The 22,256-nt window shown below is 49.1% G+C and overlaps 1 protein-coding gene across 9 annotated transcripts in view; it reads left to right on the top strand.

Moving 5' to 3' along the window:
* The first annotated feature begins 13,123 nt into the window (after window positions 1-13,123).
* LOC123770252 (leukocyte elastase inhibitor) overlaps window positions 13,124-22,256 on the top strand; it is a 61,869-nt gene continuing 52,736 nt past the window's right edge. The window contains exon 1 of one of the 9 annotated variants that reach the window (XM_069314261.1): window positions 13,124-13,202. Coding sequence is in view for 2 of the 9 variants with exons in the window: in XM_069314259.1 (XP_069170360.1) it covers window positions 13,317-13,354 (38 nt within the window). In the remaining 7 variants the exon portion in view is untranslated. Of the gene's footprint in view, window positions 13,477-22,256 lie in introns of all 9 variants that reach the window. The other 8 variants (XM_069314262.1, XM_069314260.1, XM_069314259.1 and 5 more) reach the window with 8 other exon arrangements.

The following is a 22,256-nucleotide window of genomic DNA, read 5'->3' as shown; positions in this document are numbered from 1 at the left end:
TGGTGGGTGGTGGCAGGTGGCGGCTGGTGGGTGGTCGCGGGTGGTGGCTGGTGGTGGGTGGCAGGTGGCGGCTGGTGGCGGCCAGCTGGGACACACCCTTCACCACTGAAGGTCTGAGCACAACTAACCATGTCTCTCTCACCCACCAGCCCAGTGTTGCCAGCTCGCGCTCTCAAAATGTTTCCTTCAAAGATTGTATATTATCTTTGAACAACAAGTTTGATTATCAAGGAAATAATGCATATATTATTGTCACATTAATACTGTGCAATATCTTATTACATTCCTGCTAAATAATTATAATTTGAAACAGGACAAAAAATCCAACATATATATAAAAACCAACATTAGAGATCACGAGGCCTAGGCCTCGCCTGTGACCACACATCCTGCCTCCCTGGCCTGCTACCCTCTCACACCTCACACTCTTAACTCTCTCATAATCACTCTCACTCTCAATCACTCTTACACACTATTACTCACTCTTACTCTCAATCACTCTTACACACTATTACTCACTCTTACTCTCAATCACTCTTACGCACTATTACTCACTCTTACTCTCAGTCATCCTTACTCACTCTCATACTCACTCTTACTCTGTCACTCTTACTCTCTGTCACTCTTACTCTCTGTCACTCTTACTCTCTGTCACTCTTACTCTCTGTCACTCTTACTCTGTCACTCTTACTCTGTCACTCTTACTCTGTCACTCTTACTCTCTGTCACTCTTACTCTCTGTCACTCTTACTCTCTGTCACTCTTACTCTGTCATTCTTACTCACTCTCAGTCACCCTTACCCATTCATACTCACTCTCTCACTCTTACTCTCATACTCTTACTCTCAATTACTCTTACTCTCAATCACTCTTACTCCCAATCACTCCTACTTCCAATCACTCCTACTCTCAATCACTCCTACTCTCATTCTTACTCTTACTCTCACTCTTACTCTTACTCCCAATCACTCTTACTCTCAATCACTCTTACTCTCATTCTTACTCTTACTCACTCTTACTCTCAATCACTCTTATTCTCATTCTTACTCCTACTCCCAATCACTCTTACTCCCAATCACTCTTACTCTCAATCACTCTTACTCCCAATCACTCTTACTCTCAATCACTCTTACTCTCAATCACTTTTACTCTCAATCACTCTTACTCTCAATCACTCTTACTCTCACTAACTCTCAATCACTCTTACTCTCACTCTAACTCTCAATCACTCTTACGCACTATTACTCACTCTTTCTCTCAGTCATCCTTACTCACTCTCATACTCACTCTTACTCTGTCACTCTTACTCTCTGTCACTCTTACTCTCTGTCACTCTTACTCTCTGTCACTCTTACTCTGTCACTCTTACTCTCTGTCACTCTTACTCTCTGTCACTCTTACTCTCTATCACTCTTACTCTGTCATTCTTACTCTGTCACTCTTACTCACTCTCAGTCACCCTTACCCATTCATACTCACTCTCTCACGCTTACTCTCATACTCTTACTCTCAATTACTCTTACTCTCAATCACTCTTACTCCCAATCACTCCTACTCCCAATCACTCCGACTCTCAATCACTCCTACTCTCATTCTTACTCTTACTCCCAATCACTCTTACTCTCAATCACTCTTATTCTCATTCTTACTCTTACTCTCACTCTTACTCCCAATCACTCTTACTCCCAATCACTCTTACTCTCAATCACTCTTACTCTCAATCACTCTTACTCTCATTCTTACTCTTACTCACTCTTACTCTCAATCACTCTTATTCTCATTCTTACTCCTACTCTCACTCTAACTCCTACTCCCAATCACTCTTACTAACAATCACTCTTACTCTCAATCACTCTTACTCTCAATCACTCTTACTCTCACTAACTCTCAATCACTCTTACTCTCACTCTAACTCTCAATCACTCTTACTCTCATACTCACCCTTACTCTCAATCACCTTACTCTCACTCTTACTCATTCTGTCACCCTTACTCACTCTGTCACTCTTACTCACTCTGTCACTCTTACTCACTCTCAGTCACTCTCACTCACCTTCAGTCACTCTTACTCACTCTTACCCACTCTCGCTCACTCTTACTCTAGTTAATAAGAACACGCCAATATAAGACAACAAAACGTTTTCAGATTCTTTCTCACCACTTTCCAGCAACTTTTATAATTTATATAAATTATCTTAGGGAATAATACATAAATTATATATTTAAACATAATATTAGTGTTTAGTGGAATGCATAAGGAGACAAATTGTGTTAAAAAGAGCGATTTTTAGAAAATTTGGAAAACTACTTTTTTCTGTTCATATTATAACTAAATGGATTTTAAAGGTTTCACTCAGCCAATATATATCATTCACAATTTATTAATGAATTTTACAAAAAAACACCATAAATTTTATATTTAAACATGTAAAAACTATTTGTTTTACATTTGGAAGAAAATAATTGTAGAAAAACAATTTATAATTAAACCTTTGTGTTTGGATTTTTTGAGTAAAAGTTTCTCAAAGGCTCTCCTGCACCATTCTCAATGCAAATCATTCCCACACCTATGGGAAGAGATAGGCGAACGTTGTGTAGATGATTTGTGTTTGCTGGGTATTGTTGGGGTCCAGCTGTAGCAACTGCTGGTTCTTATTGTTGGGGTCCAGCTGTAGCAACTGCTGGTTCTTATTGTTGGGGTCCAGCTGTAGCAACTGCTGGTTCTCATTGTTGGGGTCCAGCTGTAGCAACTACTGGTTCTTATTGTTGGGGTCCAGCTGTAGCAACTGCTGGTTCTTATTGTTGGGGTCCAGCTGTAGCAACTGCTGGTTCTTATTGTTGGGGTCCAGCTGTAGCAACTGCTGGTTCTTATTGTTGGGGTCCAGCTGTAGCAACTGCTGGTTCTTATTGTTGGGGTCCAGCTGTAGCAACTGCTGGTTCTTATTGTTGGGGTCCAGCTGTAGCAACTGCTGGTTCTTATTGTTGGGGTCCAGCTGTAGCAACTGCTGGTTCTTATTGTTGGGGTCCAGCTGTAGCAACTGCTGGTTCTTATTGTTGGGGTCCAGCTGTAGCAACTGCTGGTTCTTATTGTTGGGGTCCAGCTGTAGCAACTGCTGGTTCTTATTGTTGGGGTCCAGCTGTAGCAACTGCTGGTTCTTATTGTTGGGGTCCAGCTGTAGCAACTGCTGGTTCTTATTGTTGGGGTCCAGCTGTAGCAACTGCTGGTTCTTATTGTTGGGGTCCAGCTGTAGCAACTGCTGGTTCTTATTGTTGGGGTCCAGCTGTAGCAACTGCTGGTTCTTATTGTTGGGGTCCAGCTGTAGCAACTGCTGGTTCTTATTGTTGGGGTCCAGCTGTAGCAACTGCTGGTTCTTATTGTTGGGGTCCAGCTGTAGCAACTGCTGGTTCTTATTGTTGGGGTCCAGCTGTAGCAACTGCTGGTTCTTATTGTTGGGGTCCAGCTGTAGCAACTGCTGGTTCTTATTGTTGGGGTCCAGCTGTAGCAACTGCTGGTTCTTATTGTTGGGGTCCAGCTGTAGCAACTGCTGGTTCTTATTGTTGGGGTCCAGCTGTAGCAACTGCTGGTTCTTATTGTTGGGGTCCAGCTGTAGCAACTGCTGGTTCTTATTGTTGGGGTCCAGCTGTAGCAACTGCTGGTTCTTATTGTTGGGGTCCAGCTGTAGCAACTGCTGGTTCTTATTGTTGGGGTCCAGCTGTAGCAACTGCTGGTTCTTATTGTTGGGGTCCAGCTGTAGCAACTGCTGGTTCTTATTGTTGGGGTCCAGCTGTAGCAACTGCTGGTTCTTATTGTTGGGGTCCAGCTGTAGCAACTGCTGGTTCTTATTGTTGGGGTCCAGCTGTAGCAACTGCTGGTTCTTATTGTTGGGGTCCAGCTGTAGCAACTGCTGGTTCTTATTGTTGGGGTCCAGCTGTAGCAACTGCTGGTTCTTATTGTTGGGGTCCAGCTGTAGCAACTGCTGGTTCTTATTGTTGGGGTCCAGCTGTAGCAACTGCTGGTTCTTATTGTTGGGGTCCAGCTGTAGCAACTGCTGGTTCTTATTGTTGGGGTCCAGCTGTAGCAACTGCTGGTTCTTATTGTTGGGGTCCAGCTGTAGAAACTGCTGGTTCTTATTGTTGGGGTCCAGCTGTAGCAACTGCTGGTTCTTATTGTTGGGGTCCAGCTGTAGCAACTGCTGGTTCTTATTGTTGGGGTCCAGCTGTAGCAACTGCTGGTTCTTATTGTTGGGGTCCAGCTGTAGCAACTGCTGGTTCTTATTGTTGGGGTCCAGCTGTAGCAACTGCTGGTTCTTATTGTTAGGGTCCAGCTGTAGCAACTGCTGGTTCTCATTGTTGGGGTCCAGCTGTAGCAACTGCTGGTTCTCATTGTTGGGGTCCAGCTGTAGCAACTGCTGGTTCTCATTGTTGGGGTCCAGCTGTAGCAACTGCTGGTTCTCATTGTTGGGGTCCAGCTGTAGCAACTGCTGGTTCTCATTGTTGGGGTCCAGCTGTAGCAACTGCTGGTTCTTATTGTTGGGGTCCAGCTGTAGCAACTGCTGGTTCTTATTGTTGGGGTCCAGCTGTAGCAACTGCTGGTTCTTATTGTTGGGGTCCAGCTGTAGCAACTGCTGGTTCTTATTGTTGGGGTCCAGCTGTAGCAACTGCTGGTTCTTATTGTTGGGGTCCAGCTGTAGCAACTGCTGGTTCTTATTGTTGGGGTCCAGCTGTAGCAACTGCTGGTTCTTATTGTTGGGGTCCAGCTGTAGAAACTGCTGGTTCTTATTGTTGGGGTCCAGCTGTAGCAACTGCTGGTTCTTGTTGTTGGGGTCCAGCTGTAGCAACTGCTGGTTCTTATTGTTGGGGTCCAGCTGTAGCAACTGCTGGTTCTTATTGTTGGGGTCCAGCTGTAGCAACTGCTGGTTCTTATTGTTGGGGTCCAGCTGTAGCAAAGGCTGGTTCTCATTGTTGGGGTCCAGCTGTAGCAACTGCTGGTTCTCATTGTTGGGGTCCAGCTGTAGCAACTGCTGGTTCTCATTGTTGGGGTCCAGCTGTAGCAACTGCTGGTTCTTATTGTTGGGGTCCAGCTGTAGCAACTGCTGGTTCTCATTGTTGGGGTCCAGCTGTAGCAACTGCTGGTTCTCATTGTTGGGGTCCAGCTGTAGCAACTGCTGGTTCTTATTGTTGGGGTCCAGCTGTAGCAACTGCTGGTTCTTATTGTTGGGGTCCAGCTGTAGCAACTGCTGGTTCTCATTGTTGGGGTCCAGCTGTAGCAACTGCTGGTTCTTATTGTTGGGGTCCAGCTGTAGCAACTGCTGGTTCTCATTGTTGGGGTCCAGCTGTAGCAACTACTGGTTCTTATTGTTGGGGTCCAGCTGTAGCAACTGCTGGTTCTCATTGTTGGGGTCCAGCTGTAGCAACTGCTGGTTCTTATTGTTGGGGTCCAGCTGTAGCAACTGCTGGTTCTTATTGTTGGGGTCCGGCTGTAGCAACTGCTGGTTCTTATTGTTGGGGTCCAGTTGTAGCAACTGCTGGTTCTTATTGTTGGGGTCCGGCTGTAGCAACTGCTGGTTCTTATTGTTGGGGTCCAGCTGTAGCAACTGCTGGTTCTTATTGTTGGGGTCCAGCTGTAGCAACTGCTGGTTCTTATTGTTGGGGTCCAGCTGTAGCAACTGCTGGTTCTTATTGTTGGGGTCCAGCTGTAGCAACTGCTGGTTCTCATTGTTGGGGTCCAGCTGTAGCAACTGCTGGTTCTCATTGTTGGGGTCCAGCTGTAGCAACTGCTGGTTCTTATTGTTGGGGTCCAGCTGTAGCAACTGCTGGTTCTTATTGTTGGGGTCCAGCTGTAGCAACTGCTGGTTCTTATTGTTGGGGTCCAGCTGTAGCAACTGCTGGTTCTTATTGTTGGGGTCCAGCTGTAGCAACTGCTGGTTCTTATTGTTGGGGTCCAGCTGTAGCAACTGCTGGTTCTTATTGTTGGGGTCCAGCTGTAGCAACTGCTGGTTCTCATTGTTGGGGTCCAGCTGTAGCAACTGCTGGTTCTCATTGTTGGGGTCCAGCTGTAGCAACTGCTGGTTCTTATTGTTGGGGTCCAGCTGTAGCAACTGCTGGTTCTTATTGTTGGGGTCCAGCTGTAGCAACTGCTGGTTCTTATTGTTGGGGTCCAGCTGTAGCAACTGCTGGTTCTTATTGTTGGGGTCCAGCTGTAGCAACTGCTGGTTCTTATTGTTGGGGTCCAGTTGTAGCAACTGCTGGTTCTTATTGTTGGGGTCCAGCTGTAGCAACTACTGGTTCTTATTGTTGGGGTCCAGCTGTAGCAACTACTGGTTCTCATTGTTGGGGTCCAGCTGTAGCAACTGCTGGTTCTCATTGTTGGGGTCCAGCTGTAGCAACTGCTGGTTCTTATTGTTGGGGTCCAGCTGCAGCAACCGCTGGTTCTTATTGTTGGGGTCCAGCTGTAGCAACTACTGGTTCTTATTGTTGGGGTCCAGCTGTAGCAACTGCTGGTTCTTATTGTTGGGGTTCAGCTGTAGCAACTGCTGGTTCTTATTGTTGGGGTCCAGTTGTAGCAACTGCTGGTTCTTATTGTTGGGGTCCAGCTGTAGCAACTGCTGGTTCTTATTGTTGGGGTCCAGCTGTAGCAACTGCTGGTTCTTATTGTTGGGGTCCAGCTGTAGCAACTGCTGGTTCTTATTGTTGGGGTCCAGCTGTAGCAACTGCTGGTTCTTATTGTTGGGGTCCAGCTGTAGCAACTGCTGGTTCTTATTGTTGGGGTCCAGCTGTAGCAACTGCTGGTTCTTATTGTTGGGGTCCAGCTGTAGCAACTGCTGGTTCTCATTATTGGGGTCCAGCTGTAGCAACTGCTGGTTCTCATTATTGGGGTCCAGCTGTAGCAACTGCTGGTTCTTATTGTTGGGGTCCAGCTGTAGCAACTACTGGTTCTTATTGTTGGGGTCCAGCTGTAGCAACTGCTGGTTCTTATTGTTGGGGTCCAGCTGTAGCAACTGCTGGTTCTTATTGTTGGGGTCCAGCTGTAGCAACTGCTGGTTCTCATTGTTGGGGTCCAGCTGTAGCAACTGCTGGTTCTCATAGTTGGGGTCCAGCTGTAGCAACTACTGGTTCTCATAGTTGGGGTCCAGCTGTAGCAACTACTGGTTCTCATAGATGGGGTCCAGCTGTAGCAACTGCTGGTTCTCATAGTTGGGGTCCAGCTGTAGCAACTGCTGGTTCTCATAGTTGGGGTCCAGCTGTAGCAACTGCTAGTTCTCATAGTTGGGGTCCAGCTGTAGCAACTACTGGTTCTCATAGTTGGGGTCCAGCTGTAGCAACTGCTGGTTCTCATAGTTGGTGTCCAGTTGTTGCAAGTAGTGTTCAGGCAGTGTGCAGAGAAGAATGCTAGTAAAGACGGCAGTTTATTAAGCAGAAAACAGGAAAGTAAGGCAAGATGCAAAAAAGACTGTGGTTTAGGATCCCCGCTGGGTAAGTCGACTGGTGGGTCATTAATGTAAACAGAGGCGGGGACCAAATAGCCAGAGCTCAACCTTCGCAGACACAGCCAGGTGAGTACTCAATCGTCAACGCCATCTGATACTTATCAACTGGGTGCCAAGTCCAAGTAGAAATAACAGGAAATAACACAGCAGACGCAGCTGTAAAAATGGTAACTTAGAGAAAAATGATGATATTTACATACCACAGAAACCAGCACAGGTAAAGCAAGTTATTAGAAATAAAGCTGTGCAGAAGATGCACAGTGACCACAACACAGCAGTTGCAACATCACGATCTGCGGGTTGGTACAAGAATTCAATAATCTACGAACCACTTATTTTGATGACAGGGAGCAGTAGAACAACAGAAATATCTTACATCGCATCAGGTTTGGATACCCATGTGCATGGTAAATAGTCTTACAGGTTCCGGAAGATAAGAGGAAGTGTCAGCACTGTGGAGAAATGTCAGACAGACCACTGGAACATTATCTAACACAGTGTAAAGTTACAAACCCAATATGATTTCAACTTAGATTCAACAGAGCAGAAGAAGTTGTTAAATACATGGGGCATAATCTTATTGAAGCGACCATACGAGTCATAAATACTCATACTCCGCCGTGACAGAAACGTGAAACAATTAGTGGGCCTGCAAAAAAAAAGTAGGTAAGTCATCATGTGGGTAAGTTATCAGGTGGGTAAGTCATCATGTGGGTAAGTTATCAGGTGGGTAAGTCACCATGTGGGTAAGTTATCAGGTGGGTAAGTCATCATGTGGGTAAGTTATCAGGTGGGTAAGTCATCATGTGGGTAAGTTATCAGGTGGGTAAGTCACCATGTGGGTAAGTTATCAGGTGGGTAAGTCATCATGTGGGTAAGTTATCAGGTGGGTAAGTCATCATGTGGGTAAGTTATCAGGTGGGTAAGTCACCATGTGGGTAAGTTATCAGGTGGGTAAGTCATCATGTGGGTAAGTTATCAGGTGGGTAAGTCACCATGTGGGTAAGTTATCAGGTGGGTAAGTCATCATGTGGGTAAGTTATCAGGTGGGTAAGTCATCATGTTGGTAAGTTATCAGGTGGGTAAGTCACCATGTGGGTAAGTTATCAGGTGGGTAAGTCATTTTATAGGTAAGTTAGCAGGTGGGAAAGTAATTTTGAAGGTAAGTTATCAAGTGGGTAAGTCATCAGGTGGGCAAGGTATCAGGTGGGTAAGTCATCATGTGGGTAAGTTATCAGGTGGGTAAGTCATCATGTGGGTAAGTTATCAGGTGGGTAAGTCATCAGGTGGGCACGGTATCAGGTGGGTAAGTCATCATGTGGGTAAGTTATCAGGTGAGTAAGTCATCAGGTGGGCAAGGTATCAGGTGGGTAAGTCATCATGTGGGTAAGTTATCAGGTGGGTAACTCATCAGGTGGGTAAGTTATCAGGCAAGTAAGTCATCATGTAGGTAAGTTATCAGGCAAGTAAGTCATCATGTAGGTAAGTTATCAGGCAAGTAAGTCATCATGTAGGTAAGTTATCAGGTGGGTAAATTGTCGGGAGGATGAGGCATAAGGTATTCACCTAATTGTACGCACATAGGTGTACTTGCGAGGGCTGAGATAGATCTTTGGTCACCCCTCTTAACAGTCAATCAACTGGTGTACAGGTTCCTGAGCCTATTGGGCTCTATCATATCTACACTTGAAACTGTGTATGGAGTCTACCTCCACCACATTACTTCATACAACATTAGTAACCTAATCTGACACTGAAAAATCTTTCTAGTGTCTCTGTGACAGGAGTTACTGTGGGAGGAGTTACTGTGGGAGGAGTTACTGTGGGAGGAGTTACTATGGCAGGAGTTACTGTGGGAAGTGTTATTGTGGGAGGAGTTACTGAGGAAGGAGCTACTGTGAGAGGAGTTACTGTGGGAGGGGTTATTGTGGGAGGAGTTACTATGGCAGGAGTTACTGTGGGAAGAGTTATTGTTGGAGAAGTTACTGTGGAAGGAGCTACTGTGGGAGGAGTTACTGTGGGTGGGGTTATTGTGGGAGGAGTTACTGTGGGAGGAGTTACTGTGGGAGGAGTTACTGTGGAAGGAGTTACTGTGGGAGGAGTTACTGTGGGAGGAGTTACTGTGGGTGGGGTTACTGGGGAAGGAGTTACTGTGGGAGGAGTTACTGTGGCAGGAGTTACTGAGGCAGGAGTTACTGTGGCAGGAGATTCCGAAGGATTTACTGTGGGAATAGTTACTGTGTCAGGAGTTACTGTGGGAGGAGTTACTGTGGCAGGAGTTTCCGAAGGATTTACTGTAGGAAGAGTTACTGTGGCAGGAGTTACTGTGGCAGGAGTTACTGTGGCAGGAGTTACTGTGGCAGGAGTTACTGTGGGAGGAGTTACTGTGGCAGGAGTTACTGTGGCAGGAGTTACCGAGGCAGGAGTTACTGTGGCAGGAGTTACTGTGGCAGGAGTTACTGTGGGAGGAGTTACTGTGGCAGGAGTTACTGTGGCAGGAGTTACTGTGGCAGGAGTTACTGTGGCAGGAGTTACTGAGGCAGGAGTTACTGAGGCAGGAGTTACTGTGGCAGTAGTTACTGTGGCAGGAGTTACTGTGGGAGGAGTTACTGTGGCAGGAGTTACTGTGGCAGGAGTTACTGTGGCAGCAGTTACTGTAGCAGGAGTTACTGTGGCAGGAGTTACTGTGGCAGGAGTTACCGAGGCAGGAGTTACTGTGGCAGGAGTTACTGTGGCAGGAGTTACTGTGGGAGGAGTTACTGTGGCAGGAGTTACTGTGGCAGGAGTTACTGTGGCAGGAGTTACTGTGGGAGGAGTTACTGTGGCAGGAGTTACTGTGGCAGGAGTTACTGTGGCAGGAGTTACTGTGGCAGGAGTTACTGTGGGAGGAGTTACTGAGGCAGGAGTTACTGTGGCAGTAGTTACTGTGGCAGGAGTTACTGTGGGAGGAGTTACTGTGGCAGGAGTTACTGTGGCAGGAGTTACTGTGGCAGGAGTTACTGAGGCAGGAGTTACTGTGGCAGGAGTTACTGTGGGAGGAGGTACTGTGGCAGGAGTTACTGTGGCAGGAGTTACTGTGGCAGTAGTTACTGTGGCAGGAGCTACTGTGGCAGGAGTTACTGTGGCAGGAGTTACTGAGGCAGTAGTTACTGTGGCAGGAGTTACTGTGGGAGGAGTTACTGTGGGAGGAGTTACTGTGGCAGGAGTTACTGTGGCAGGAGTTACTGTGGCAGGAGTTACTGTGGCAGGAGTTACTGAGGCAGGAGTTACTGTGGCAGGAGATACTGTGACAAGATTTACTGTGTAAGGAGTTACTGAGGCAGGAGTTACTGAGGCAGGAGTTACTGTGGCAGGAGTTACTGTGGCAGGAGTTACTGTGGCAGGAGTTACTGTGGCATGAGTTACTGACGCAGTAGTTACTGTGGCAGGAGTTACTGTGGGAGGAGTTACTGTGGGAGGAGTTACTGTGGCAGGAGTTACTGTGGCAGGAGTTACTGTGGCAGGAGTTACTGTGGCAGGAGTTACTGTGGCAGGAGTTACTGAGGCAGGAGTTACTGTGGCAGGAGATACTGTGACAAGATTTACTGTGTAAGGAGTTACTGAGGCAGGAGTTACTGTGGCAGGAGTTACTGTGGCAGGAGTTACTGTGGGAGGAGTTACTGTGGCAGGAGTTACTGTGGCAGGAGTTACTGTGGCAGGAGTTACTGTGGCAGGAGTTACTGAGGCAGGAGTTACTGTGGCAGCAGTTACTGTGGCAGGAGTTACTGTGGGAGGAGTTACTGAGGCAGGAGTTACTGTGGCAGTAGTTACTGTGGCAGGAGTTACTGTGGGAGGAGTTACTGTGGCAGGAGTTACTGTGGCAGGAGTTACTGTGGCAGGAGTTACTGTGGCAGGAGTTACTGTGGGAGGAGTTACTGAGGCAGGAGTTACTGTGGCAGGAGTTGCTGTGGCAGGAGTTACTGAGGCAGGAGTTACTGAGGCAGTAGTTACTGTGGCAGGAGTTACTGTGGGAGGAGTTACTGTGGCAGGAGTTACTGTGGCAGGAGTTACTGTGGCAGGAGTTACTGTGGCAAGAGTTACTGTGGCAGGAGTTACTGTGGCAGGAGTTACTGTGGCAGGAGTTACTGTGGCAGGAGTTACTGTGGCAGGAGTTACTGTGGCAAGAGTTACTGTGGCAGGAGTTACTGTGGCAGGAGTTACTGTGGCAGGAGTTACTGTGGGAGGAGTTACTGAGGCAGGAGTTACTGTGGCAGGAGTTACTGTGGCAGGAGTTACTGTGGCAGGAGTTACTGAGGCAGGAGTTACTGTGGCAGGAGTTACTGTGGCAGGAGTTACTGTGGCAGGAGTTACTGAGGCAGGAGTTACTGTGGCAGGAATTACTGTGGCAGGAGTTTCTGTGGGAGGAGTTACTGTGGGAGGAGTTACTGAGGCAGGAGTTACTGAGCCAGGAGTTCCTGTGGGAGGAGTTACTGTGGGAAGAGTTACTGTGGGAGGAGTTACTATGGGAGTAGTTACTGAAGGAGTTACTGTGGGCGGAGTTACTGTGGGAGGAGTTACTGTGGGTGGAGTTACTGAGGCAGGAGTTACTGAGGCAGGAGTTACTGAGGCAAGAGTTACTGTGGCAGGAGTTACTGTGGGAGGAGTTACTGAGCCAGGAGTTACTGAGCCAGGAGTTACTGTGGGAGGAGTTACTGTGGGAGGAGTTACTGAGCCAAGAGTTACTGTGGGAGGAGTTTCTGTGGGAAGAGTTACTGTGGGAGGAGTTACTATGGGAGGAGTTACTGAAGGGGTTACTGTGGGAGGAGTTACTGTAGGAGGAGTTACTGTAGTAGGAGTTACTGGGGGGAATTACTGTGGGAGAAGTTACTGTGGGAGGAGTTACTGAAGGAGTTACTGTGTGAGGAGTTACTGGAGGAGTTACTGAAGGAGTTACTGTTGGAAGAGTTACTGTGGAAGGAGTTACTGTGGAAGGAGTTACTGTGGGAGGAGTTACTGTGGGAGGAGTTACTGTAGGAGGAGTTACTGTGGGAGGAGTTACTGTGGGAGGAGTTACTGTAGAAGGAGGTACTGAAGGAGTTACTGTGGGAGGAGTTACAGTGAGAAGTTATTGTAGGAGAAGTTACTGTGGGAGGAGTTACTGTGGGAGGAGTTACTGTGGGAGGAGTTACTGTAGGAGGAGTTACTGAAGGAGTTACTGTGGGAGAAGTTACTGTGGGAGGAGTTACTGTGGGAGGAGTTACTGTAGGAGGAGTTACTGTGGGAGGAGTTACTGTGGGAGGAGTTACTGAAGGAGTTACTGTGGGAGGAGTTACTGTAGGAGGAGTTACTGTGGGAGGAGTTACAGTGAGAAGTTATTGTAGGAGAAGTTACTGTGGGAGGAGTTACTGTGGGAGGAGGTTCAGTGGGAGGAGTTACAGTGGGAAGAGCTACTGTGGGAGGAGTTACTGAAGTAGTTACTGTGGGAGGAGTTACAGTGAGAAGTTATTGTGGGATAAGTTACTGTGGGAGAAGTTACTGTGGGAGGAGGTTCAGTGGGAGGAGTTACAGTGGGAAGAGTTACTGTGGGAGGAGTTACAGTGGAAGGAGTTACTGTGGGAGGAGTTACATTGGGAGGAGCCAGAGGGAGGTGAGAAAACATATAAAGGGAGACTAGGAAAGTTTAGGCAGGTCTGAGGCGACTACCGTCTGGACACCTACACTGGTGGTGCTGCTTCAGGTGTGTCTCAGTGTTCCTCACCTCGGCCGCTGCTTCAGGTGTGTCTCAGTGTTCCTCACCTCGGCCGCTGCTTCAGGTGTGTCTCAGTGTTCCTCACCTCGGCCGCTGCTTCAGATGTGTCTCAGTGTTCCTCACCTCGGCCGCTGCTCCAGGTGTGTCTCAGTGTTCCTCACCTCGGCCGCTGCTTCAGGTGTGTCTCAGTGTTCCTCACCTCGGCCACTGCTTCAGGTGTGTCTCAGTGTTCCTCACCTCGGCAAATCACATCAACTCAGAGGTAATATTGCCAGCAGTGTATACACTCACCGCATGTTGATCGTAGCCAGAGCCACCTCACTGCTCGGTGATCGTAGCCAGAGCCACCTCACTGCTCAGTGATCGTAGTCAGAGCCACCTCACTGCTCGGTGATCGTAGCCAGAGCCACCTCACTGCTCGGTGATCGTAGCCAGAGCCACCTCACTGCTCGGTGATCGTAGCCAGAGCCACCTCACTGCTCGGTGATCGTAGCCAGAGCCACCTCACTGCTCAGTGATCGTAGTCAGAGCCACCTCACTGCTCGGTGATCGTAGCCAGAGCCACCTCACTGCTCGGTGATCGTAGCCAGAGCCACCTCACTGCTCGGTGATCGTAGCCAGAGCCACCTCACTGCTCGGTGATCGTAGCCAGAGCCACCTCACTGCTCGGTGATCGTAGCCAGAGCCACCTCACTGCTTGGTGATCGTAGCCAGAGCCACCTCACTGCTCGGTGATCGTAGCCAGAGCCACCTCACTGCTCGGTGATCGTAGCCAGAGCCACCTCACTGCTCGGTGATCGTAGCCAGAGCCACCTCACTGCTCGGTGATCGTAGCCAGAGCCACCTCACTGCTCGGTGATCGTAGCCAGAGCCACCTCACTGCTCGGTGATCGTAGCCAGAGCCACCTCACTGCTTGGTGATCGTAGCCAGAGCCACCTCACTGCTCGGTGATCGTAGCCAGAGCCACCTCACTGCTCGGTGATCGTAGCCAGAGCCACCTCACTGCTCGGTGATTGTAGCCAGAGTCACCTCACTGCTCGGTGATCGTAGCCAGAGCCACCTCACTGCTCGGTGATCGTAGCCAGAGCCACCTCACTGCTTGGTGATCGTAGCCAGAGCCACCTCACTGCTTGGTGATCGTAGCCAGAGCCACCTCACTGCTCGGTGATCGTAGCCAGAGCCACCTCACTGCTCGGTGATCGTAGCCAGAGCCACCTCACTGCTCGGTGATTGTAGCCAGAGTCACCTCACTGCTCGGTGATCGTAGCCAGAGCCACCTCACTGCTCGGTGACCGCAGCCACAGTCGCCTACTGTGTAAGGAGGACAGGATATGACAGTGTAAAGGAACAGGATAGGTCAGTGTAAGGTAATTGTCGTGACGCTAAACCCCGGTTCATTCCGAACACAGCGATTACACAACACATAACACCTTGCCTCAGCAACCGTTACTACCACCTATACTCCTACACACACCAGACCCTTGAGGCGTACCACTAGGTTTGTACTGGAACACAATGAATGAACATATGGAAGGTATTTAAAGGCCGTCGTGTTTTGTCATTTAATTACAAAGAATAGACTCTGACAAATAATAATATATTAACATACTCTATTAGGTCAATACACTTCCAATACCCATAGACCACTTGACCTCCGCGATCACCACACACACTCGCAACTTCGGCCTAAGTCCCTAATACGGAATGATTACTACAACGCTCCACACCCGGTTAGTCTTACATTCAATACTCACTTACTGCAGACTTAACTTGGTCACTAAGATCACAACAGGCTCCCGCATAGCTGTCTGCTACACTTCGTTGCTGCCGCAAACGGGGATCCAAAGGACTTGCTAATTCAACCTCCACAATCAGACTGACTCCAGTCAGCCATGGCCTCAACCATTTCACCACGCCTCTCGAGGAAGGTATAATCCGATTAACCTTATCCCTAGAGCGGTAACCTTGATCCTTGAAGCCTGACGAAGAATAATTCCTCTTTCCAGGAATTATTAATTTGGCTAAACAGCTTCGGTCTTAATCCATTGACCTTTCTTAGATATGTGATCCATAGTCTGTCTACTTACATGTACTTTCAATCATCATTCGTTAAGTGTTGTAGTAATGATCCTCTAGCTAATAATTCCTACTAACTTGTGGATTACAACACCACTCCCCTCCTTAAACACGCATATGTCCCCATATGCATCATTGCAATGGTTTCATTAGTGCAAGGACCTGGAGGATGCACCCACCATATATGTACAACTAAAAAATCATCCAATAAGTTCATCATACACACAATGAAATAAATTAAAATTTTCCCCGACATGACTCACAACACTTCTCCAACATATACATTATATTCACATCATAGCACAGGTAAAATAGTCTGTAATAATTTTTCCCATCTCCAACAATGCACATATACCTAAACTGCTGACATATAATTACATACAAACATAACCATAAAATTACATGGACCAGAATGCTGGCACTTAAACAGAAATGACACTAGCCATTAATATATACACAACACATATATATCTAAGGTTCTTCATCCTTAGTAATAAGTTAATTATACTTTAACATCTTGCCCTGTACTTTTGACATAAGGGCTTACAATGATCACACAATGTTTCACTGGCCTCCTCCACAATTGGCAGCATCACTTCTCTTGTCTTCGTGTCCCATGGTTGCTAGGTCATAGATCCTCCATGACCCAGACAAAACCCAGGCTGTCCAGCCTGGTGAATGTTGTCAATGTCCCATCGTTGCTCTGAGCTAACGTGATCCTGGCCTCCAGAGCAACGAAGATTCCTACCCCAGGGTCATGTTCCCTTGGGTCTGTGCTGACGTCTCGTTCCAGGGCACCAATCCCAGAACGCTGTAGATCCCTCACAGCTCTCTGGTCTAGGCCCATCCGCCCAGAGTGTGTCCACCTGTATTCACACCTTCCCGACCGCTGTACCTGCAAAATATTCCCTCGGAGCCCCCTGGCTCGATCCCATTATTACATAACCCCCTCGGCTCCTTACTCTCTCCCCGTATATAGCCTGAGCGCAGCTGCAAAACCATTGCAGCTGACCCTTATCCCTGCTTTGATGTCAGGGGGCGAATTTCGCCAATAACGTCACGTTGGCTTCACTTCCACCCCCCTTTTTTTCTAGAATAACTGAGTGTAGCCTCATAGCTTCCCTTCTACTCTACCTGAAGCTCTGTGACATGATCCCGGGGACCTTCTCATGCCTAACACTCAGTAATGATGCCGATGAGGTAATATACAGTATATACATACACATACATTATCACAATAAATACCTCATTAAAATAATTTCACAACTAATGTCACTAAAGCATCATACTGCCACTGGCTCGCTTCTAGCGAGATTCCTGTAACAACTTAATTAATGAGAAATTAATGTATGTACTTGGCTCGTCCACTGCAACCACCAACACCTGAAATTTTGAAATTCTACATTGTAATCTTATCCATAAGACTTACCCACTCCGACTTAATTAATGAAAATTTTAATGAAATAATGAATTTTTATTAGTCTTTTATGAGTCTTGTAGATATATCGACTTGGCTCGCCTACTGCAGCCACCAACTCCTGCATTTATCCACATTTCATCTTATCCATAAGACTTACCCACTCCAACACACCATTACCTCTGGTCATCCCAACCACTGATGACATCATTATAACACCACACATCCCTACAACCACTTCCTGCGTCCTAACGCACCGACCTTGCTACGCCAATACTCACCTTACCGACCACTACCTGGCGCCCCTGCGCCACCATATACTCCACAACACCACACTCCATACCAGGCGTCCAAACGCCACTACACTACACCACCCACTGGCGTCCCCAACGCCCTCAACACAGCACCCGGCGTCCCCAACGCCCTCAACACAACACCCGGCGTCCCCAACGCCCTAAACACAACACACGGCGTCCCCAACGCCCTCAACACAACACACGGCGTCCCCAACGCCCTCAACACAGCACCCGGCGTCCCCAACGCCCTCAACACAGCACCCGGCGTCCCCAACGCCCTCAACACAACACCCGGCGTCCCCAACGCCCTCAACACAACACACGGCGTCCCCAACGCCCTCAACACAACACCCGGCGTCCCCAACGCCCTCAACACAACACCCGGCGTCCCCAACGCCCTCAACACAACACACGGCGTCCCCAACGCCCTCAACACAACACACGGCGTCCCCAACGCCCTCAACACAACACACGGCGTCCCCAACGCCCTCAACACAACACACGGCGTCCCCAACGCCATCAACACACGGCGTTAAAATTACCAGTAATGCTACACATGCTACACCTAATCGCTACAATGCCAACAATGTCATGCACTATACTACATCCATAATATCAACAGTCAAAACATGCACAATTCACTACAGTAAATACTATGCATTATGCTGATAAGCCACTACATGTGCACTCCACTACACAACCCGGCATACAAATGCCAATACATAATCACTTGGCGTCCAAACACCAATACACAACCATGCACTACTCCCGGCGCCACACACCCCCACCAACGGGACACGCTCCATAATGATACCTGCACCCACTAAAAATCTCCATGGCCCTCTCCAGGGTACACTAGACGGTGAACCCCAGACGTCAAATTATGCGTCGCTCGCTATGCCAAGGCGTCCATAATTCACTGCGCCTATTTTCTGTATCTACACCTGACAACGCCGGAACTCGCACAGTACTTTAGGTAATATTTCATTATCCTTAAAATATTCGATTTACACGTTACATGAAATTTAATTAACTTTAAATTACGTAGTTTTCACGCTTAATTTCACCTTAGCAACGGTTTCTTACTATTTCCGCCTTACCAACGATATAAAACAAGCTCCAAGGTGCGGCTCGCTTGGCCCGCACATGGCCCACGCTGGCCCACATTCACCCGCGCTAGTTTACCTCGCCACGCTGTATAATCAGCACTACGAACACTGTATAATCCGCACTACGAACACTGTATAATCCGCACTACGAACACTGTATAATCCGCACTACGAACACTGTATAATCCGCACTACGAACACTGCACTTGTTTTGGATCCCGATGCTTCAGTGATCCAGACTTGCATCTTAGCCGTCTCTCGTTGCGGGAATCTGGAAAGAAAGAAATAAACCCCTCATGTGCCCCACAATGGCCTAGTCCCTTTAATTAACTAACTCCTCTGACCTGGTCTCACCTGACCCTTCTTTCCTCCGTCTAGTCACCACCATTCTCACCACAACCCGACGTCTACCATTTCCCGAACATTCCCTCACCAACTAAACCAGAACCACACTTCCTTCATCTCGCAAAGTGTTCCAAAACCTGTTTGCGCTGCCACTAAATATGTCGTGACGCTAAACCCCGGTTCATTCCGAACACAGCGATTACACAACACATAACACCTTGCCTCAGCAACCGTTACTACCACCTATACTCCTACACACATGAATCACACATGAGTGATTGGCGTGAAGTCACCAGTGGAGCCCCACAGGGCTCTGTACTCGGTCCTATCTTGTTTCTGATATATGTAAATGATCTCCCGGAGGGTATCGATTCATTTCTCTCAATGTTTGCGGACGATGCTAAAATTATGAGAAGGATTAAAACAGAAGAGGACTGTTTGAGGCTTCAAGAAGACCTAGACAAGCTGAAGGAATGGTCGAACAAATGGTTGTTAGAGTTTAACCCAACCAAATGTAATGTAATGAAGATAGGTGTAGGGAGCAGGAGGCCAGATACAAGGTATCATCTGGGAGAGGAAATTCTTCAGGAGTCAGAGAAGGAAAAAGACTTGGGGGTTGATATCACGCCAGACCTGTCTCCTGCAGCACATATCAAGCGGATAACATCAGCGGCATATGCCAGGCTGGCCAACATACGAACGGCATTCAGAAACTTGTGTAAAGAATCATTCAGAACTTTGTATACCACATATGTCAGGCCAATCCTGGAGTATGCAGCCCCAGCATGGAGTCCATATCTAGTCAAGGATAAGACTAAACTGGAAAAGGTTCAAAGGTTTGCCACCAGACTAGTACCCGAGCTGAGAGGTATGAGCTACGATGAGAGACTACGGGAATTAAACCTCACTTCGCTGGAAGTTAGGGGGGACATGATCACCACATTCAAGATTCTGAAGGGGATTGATAGGGTAGATAAAGACAGTCTATTTAACACAAGGGGAACACGCACAAGGGGACACAGGTGGAAACTGAGTGCCCAAATGAGCCACAGAGATATTAGAAAGAACTTTTTTAGTGTCAGAGTGGTTGACAAATGGAATGCATTAGGAAGTGATGTGGTGGAGGCTGACTCCATACACAGTTTCAAGTGTAGATATGACAGAGCCCGATAGGCTCATGTACACCTGTTGATTGACGGTTGAGAGGCGGGACCAAAGAGCCAGAGCTCAACCCCCGCAAACACAACTAGGTGAGTACACACCAGACCCTTGAGGCGTACCACTAGGTTTGTACTGGAACACAATGAATGAACATATGGAAGGTATTTAAAGGCCGTCGGGTTTTGTCATTTAATTACAAAGAATAGACTCTGACAAATAATAATATATTAACATACTCTATTAGGTCAATACACTTCCAATACCCATAGACCACTTGACCTCCGCGATCACCACACACACTCGTAACTTCGGCCTAAGTCCCTAATACGGAATGATTACTACAACGCTCCACACCCGGTTAGTCTTACATTCAATACTCACTTACTGCAGACTTAACTTGGTCACTAAGATCACAACAGGCTCCCGCATAGCTGTCTGCTACACTTCGTTGCTGCCGCAAACGGGGATCCAAAGGACTTGCTAATTCAACCTCCACAATCAGACTGACTCCAGTCAGCCATGGCCTCAACCATTTCACCACGCCTCTCGAGGAAGGTATAATCCGATTAACCTTATCCCTAGAGCGGTAACCTTGATCCTTGAAGCCTGACGAAGAATAATTCCTCTTTCCAGGAATTATTAATTTGGCTAAACAGCTTCGGTCTTAATCCATTGACCTTTCTTAGATATGTGATCCATAGTCTGTCTACTTACATGTACTTTCAATCATCATTCGTTAAGTGTTGTAGTAATGATCCTCTAGCTAATAATTCCTACTAACTTGTGGATTACAACATGATAGGGTAGGACACTGTAAGATGATAGTGGAGCACAGTGTAAGGTGAGGGGATAGTACCAAGCAAGGTGACAGGATAGGACAGTGTAGGCAGGTCGCGGCAGGTGTCAGCCCACCAGGGTCCAGGTGGTGGTGGAGGGAGACAACAGGCAGGCCGCGGCAGGTGTCAGCCCACCAGGGTCCAGGTGGTGGTGGAGGGAGACAACAGGCAGGCCGCGGCAGGTGTCAGCCCACCAGGGTCCTGGTGGTGGTGGAGGGAGACAACAGGCAGGCCGCGGCAGGTGTCAGCCCACCAGGGTTCTGGTGGTGGTGGGGGGAGACAACAGGCAGGCCGCGGCAGGTGTCAGCCCACCAGGGTGCAGGTGGTGGTGGGGGGAGACAACAGGCTGGCCACGGCAGGTGTCAGCCCACCAGGGTCCAGGTGGTGGTGGGGGGAGACAACAGGCAGGCCGCGGCAGGTGTCAGCCCACCAGGGTGCAGGTGGTGGTGGGGGGAGACAACAGGCTGGCCACGGCAGGTGTCAGCCCACCAGGGTCCTGGTGGTGGTGGAGGGAGACAACAGGCAGGCCGCGGCAGGTGTCAGCCCACCAGGGTCCAGGTGGTGGTGGGGGGAGACAACAGGCAGGCCGCGGCAGGTGTCAGCCCACCAGGGTGCAGGTGGTGGTGGGGGGAGACAACAGGCAGGCCGCGGCAGGTGTCAGCCCACCAGGGTCCTGGTGGTAGTGGGGGGAGACAACAGGCAGGCCGCGGCAGGTGTCAGCCCACCAGGGTCCAGGTGGTGGTGGGGGGAGACAACAGGCAGGCCGCGGCAGGTGTCAGCCCACCAGGGTCCAGGTGGTGGTGGGGGAGACAACAGGCAGGCCGCGGCAGGTGTCAGCCCACCAGGGTCCTGGTGGTGGTGGGGGGAGACAACAGGCAGGCCGCGGTAGGTGTCAGCCCACCAGGGTGCAGGTGGTGGTGGGGGAGACAACAGGCAGGCCGCGGCAGGTGTCAGCCCACCAGGGTCCAGGTGGTGGTGGGGGGAGACAACAGGCAGGCCGCGGCTTGTGTCAGCCCACCAGGGTCCAGGTGGTGGTGGGGGGAGACAACAGGCAGGCCGCGGCAGGTGTCAGCCCACCAGGGTCCAGGTGGTGGTGGGGGGAGACAACAGGCAGGCCGCGGCAGGTGTCAGCCCACCAGGGTGCAGGTGGTGGTGGGGGGAGACAACAGGCAGGCCGCGGCAGGTGTCAGCCCACCAGGGTCCAGGTGGTGGTGGAGGGAGACAACAGGCAGGCCGCGGCAGGTGTCAGCCCACCAGGGTCCTGGTGGTGGTGGGGGGAGACAACAGGCAGGCCGCGGCAGGTGTCAGCCCACCAGGGTCCAGGTGGTGGTGGGGGGAGACAACAGGCAGGCCGCGGCAGGTGTCAGCCCACCAGAGTCCAGGTGGTGGTGGGGGGAGACAACAGGCAGGCCGCGGCAGGTGTCAGCCCACCAGCGACGGGTGGGGGGTGGGTGGGTCAGTATTGCGGGGAACCCTCAGGTGGTGGCAAGTCTTGCGTCATCGGGGCGTCCCGCCAATGTAAAGTTTTCCTATTATGTTTTTTGTGTTTTCTTTACACAGAGTTTATGTCCAGCTGTAGCAACTGCTGGTTCTTATTGTTGGGGTCCAGCTGTAGCAACTACTGGTTCTCATTGTTGGGGTCCAGCTGTAGCAACTACTGGTTCTCATTGTTGGGGTCCAGCTGTAGCAACTGCTGGTTCTCATTGTTGGGGTCCAGCTGTAGCAACTGTTGGTTCTTATTGTTGGGGTCCAGCTGTAGCAACTGCTGGTTCTCATTGTTGGGGTCCAGCTGTAGCAACTA

Source organism: Procambarus clarkii, chromosome 78, assembly GCF_040958095.1.
Source record: "Procambarus clarkii isolate CNS0578487 chromosome 78, FALCON_Pclarkii_2.0, whole genome shotgun sequence".
Classification (NCBI taxonomy): Eukaryota; Metazoa; Arthropoda; class Malacostraca; order Decapoda; family Cambaridae; genus Procambarus; species Procambarus clarkii.
Note: the sequence above shows the minus strand (reverse complement) of the source record. Positions and strands in the feature narration are given on the sequence as shown.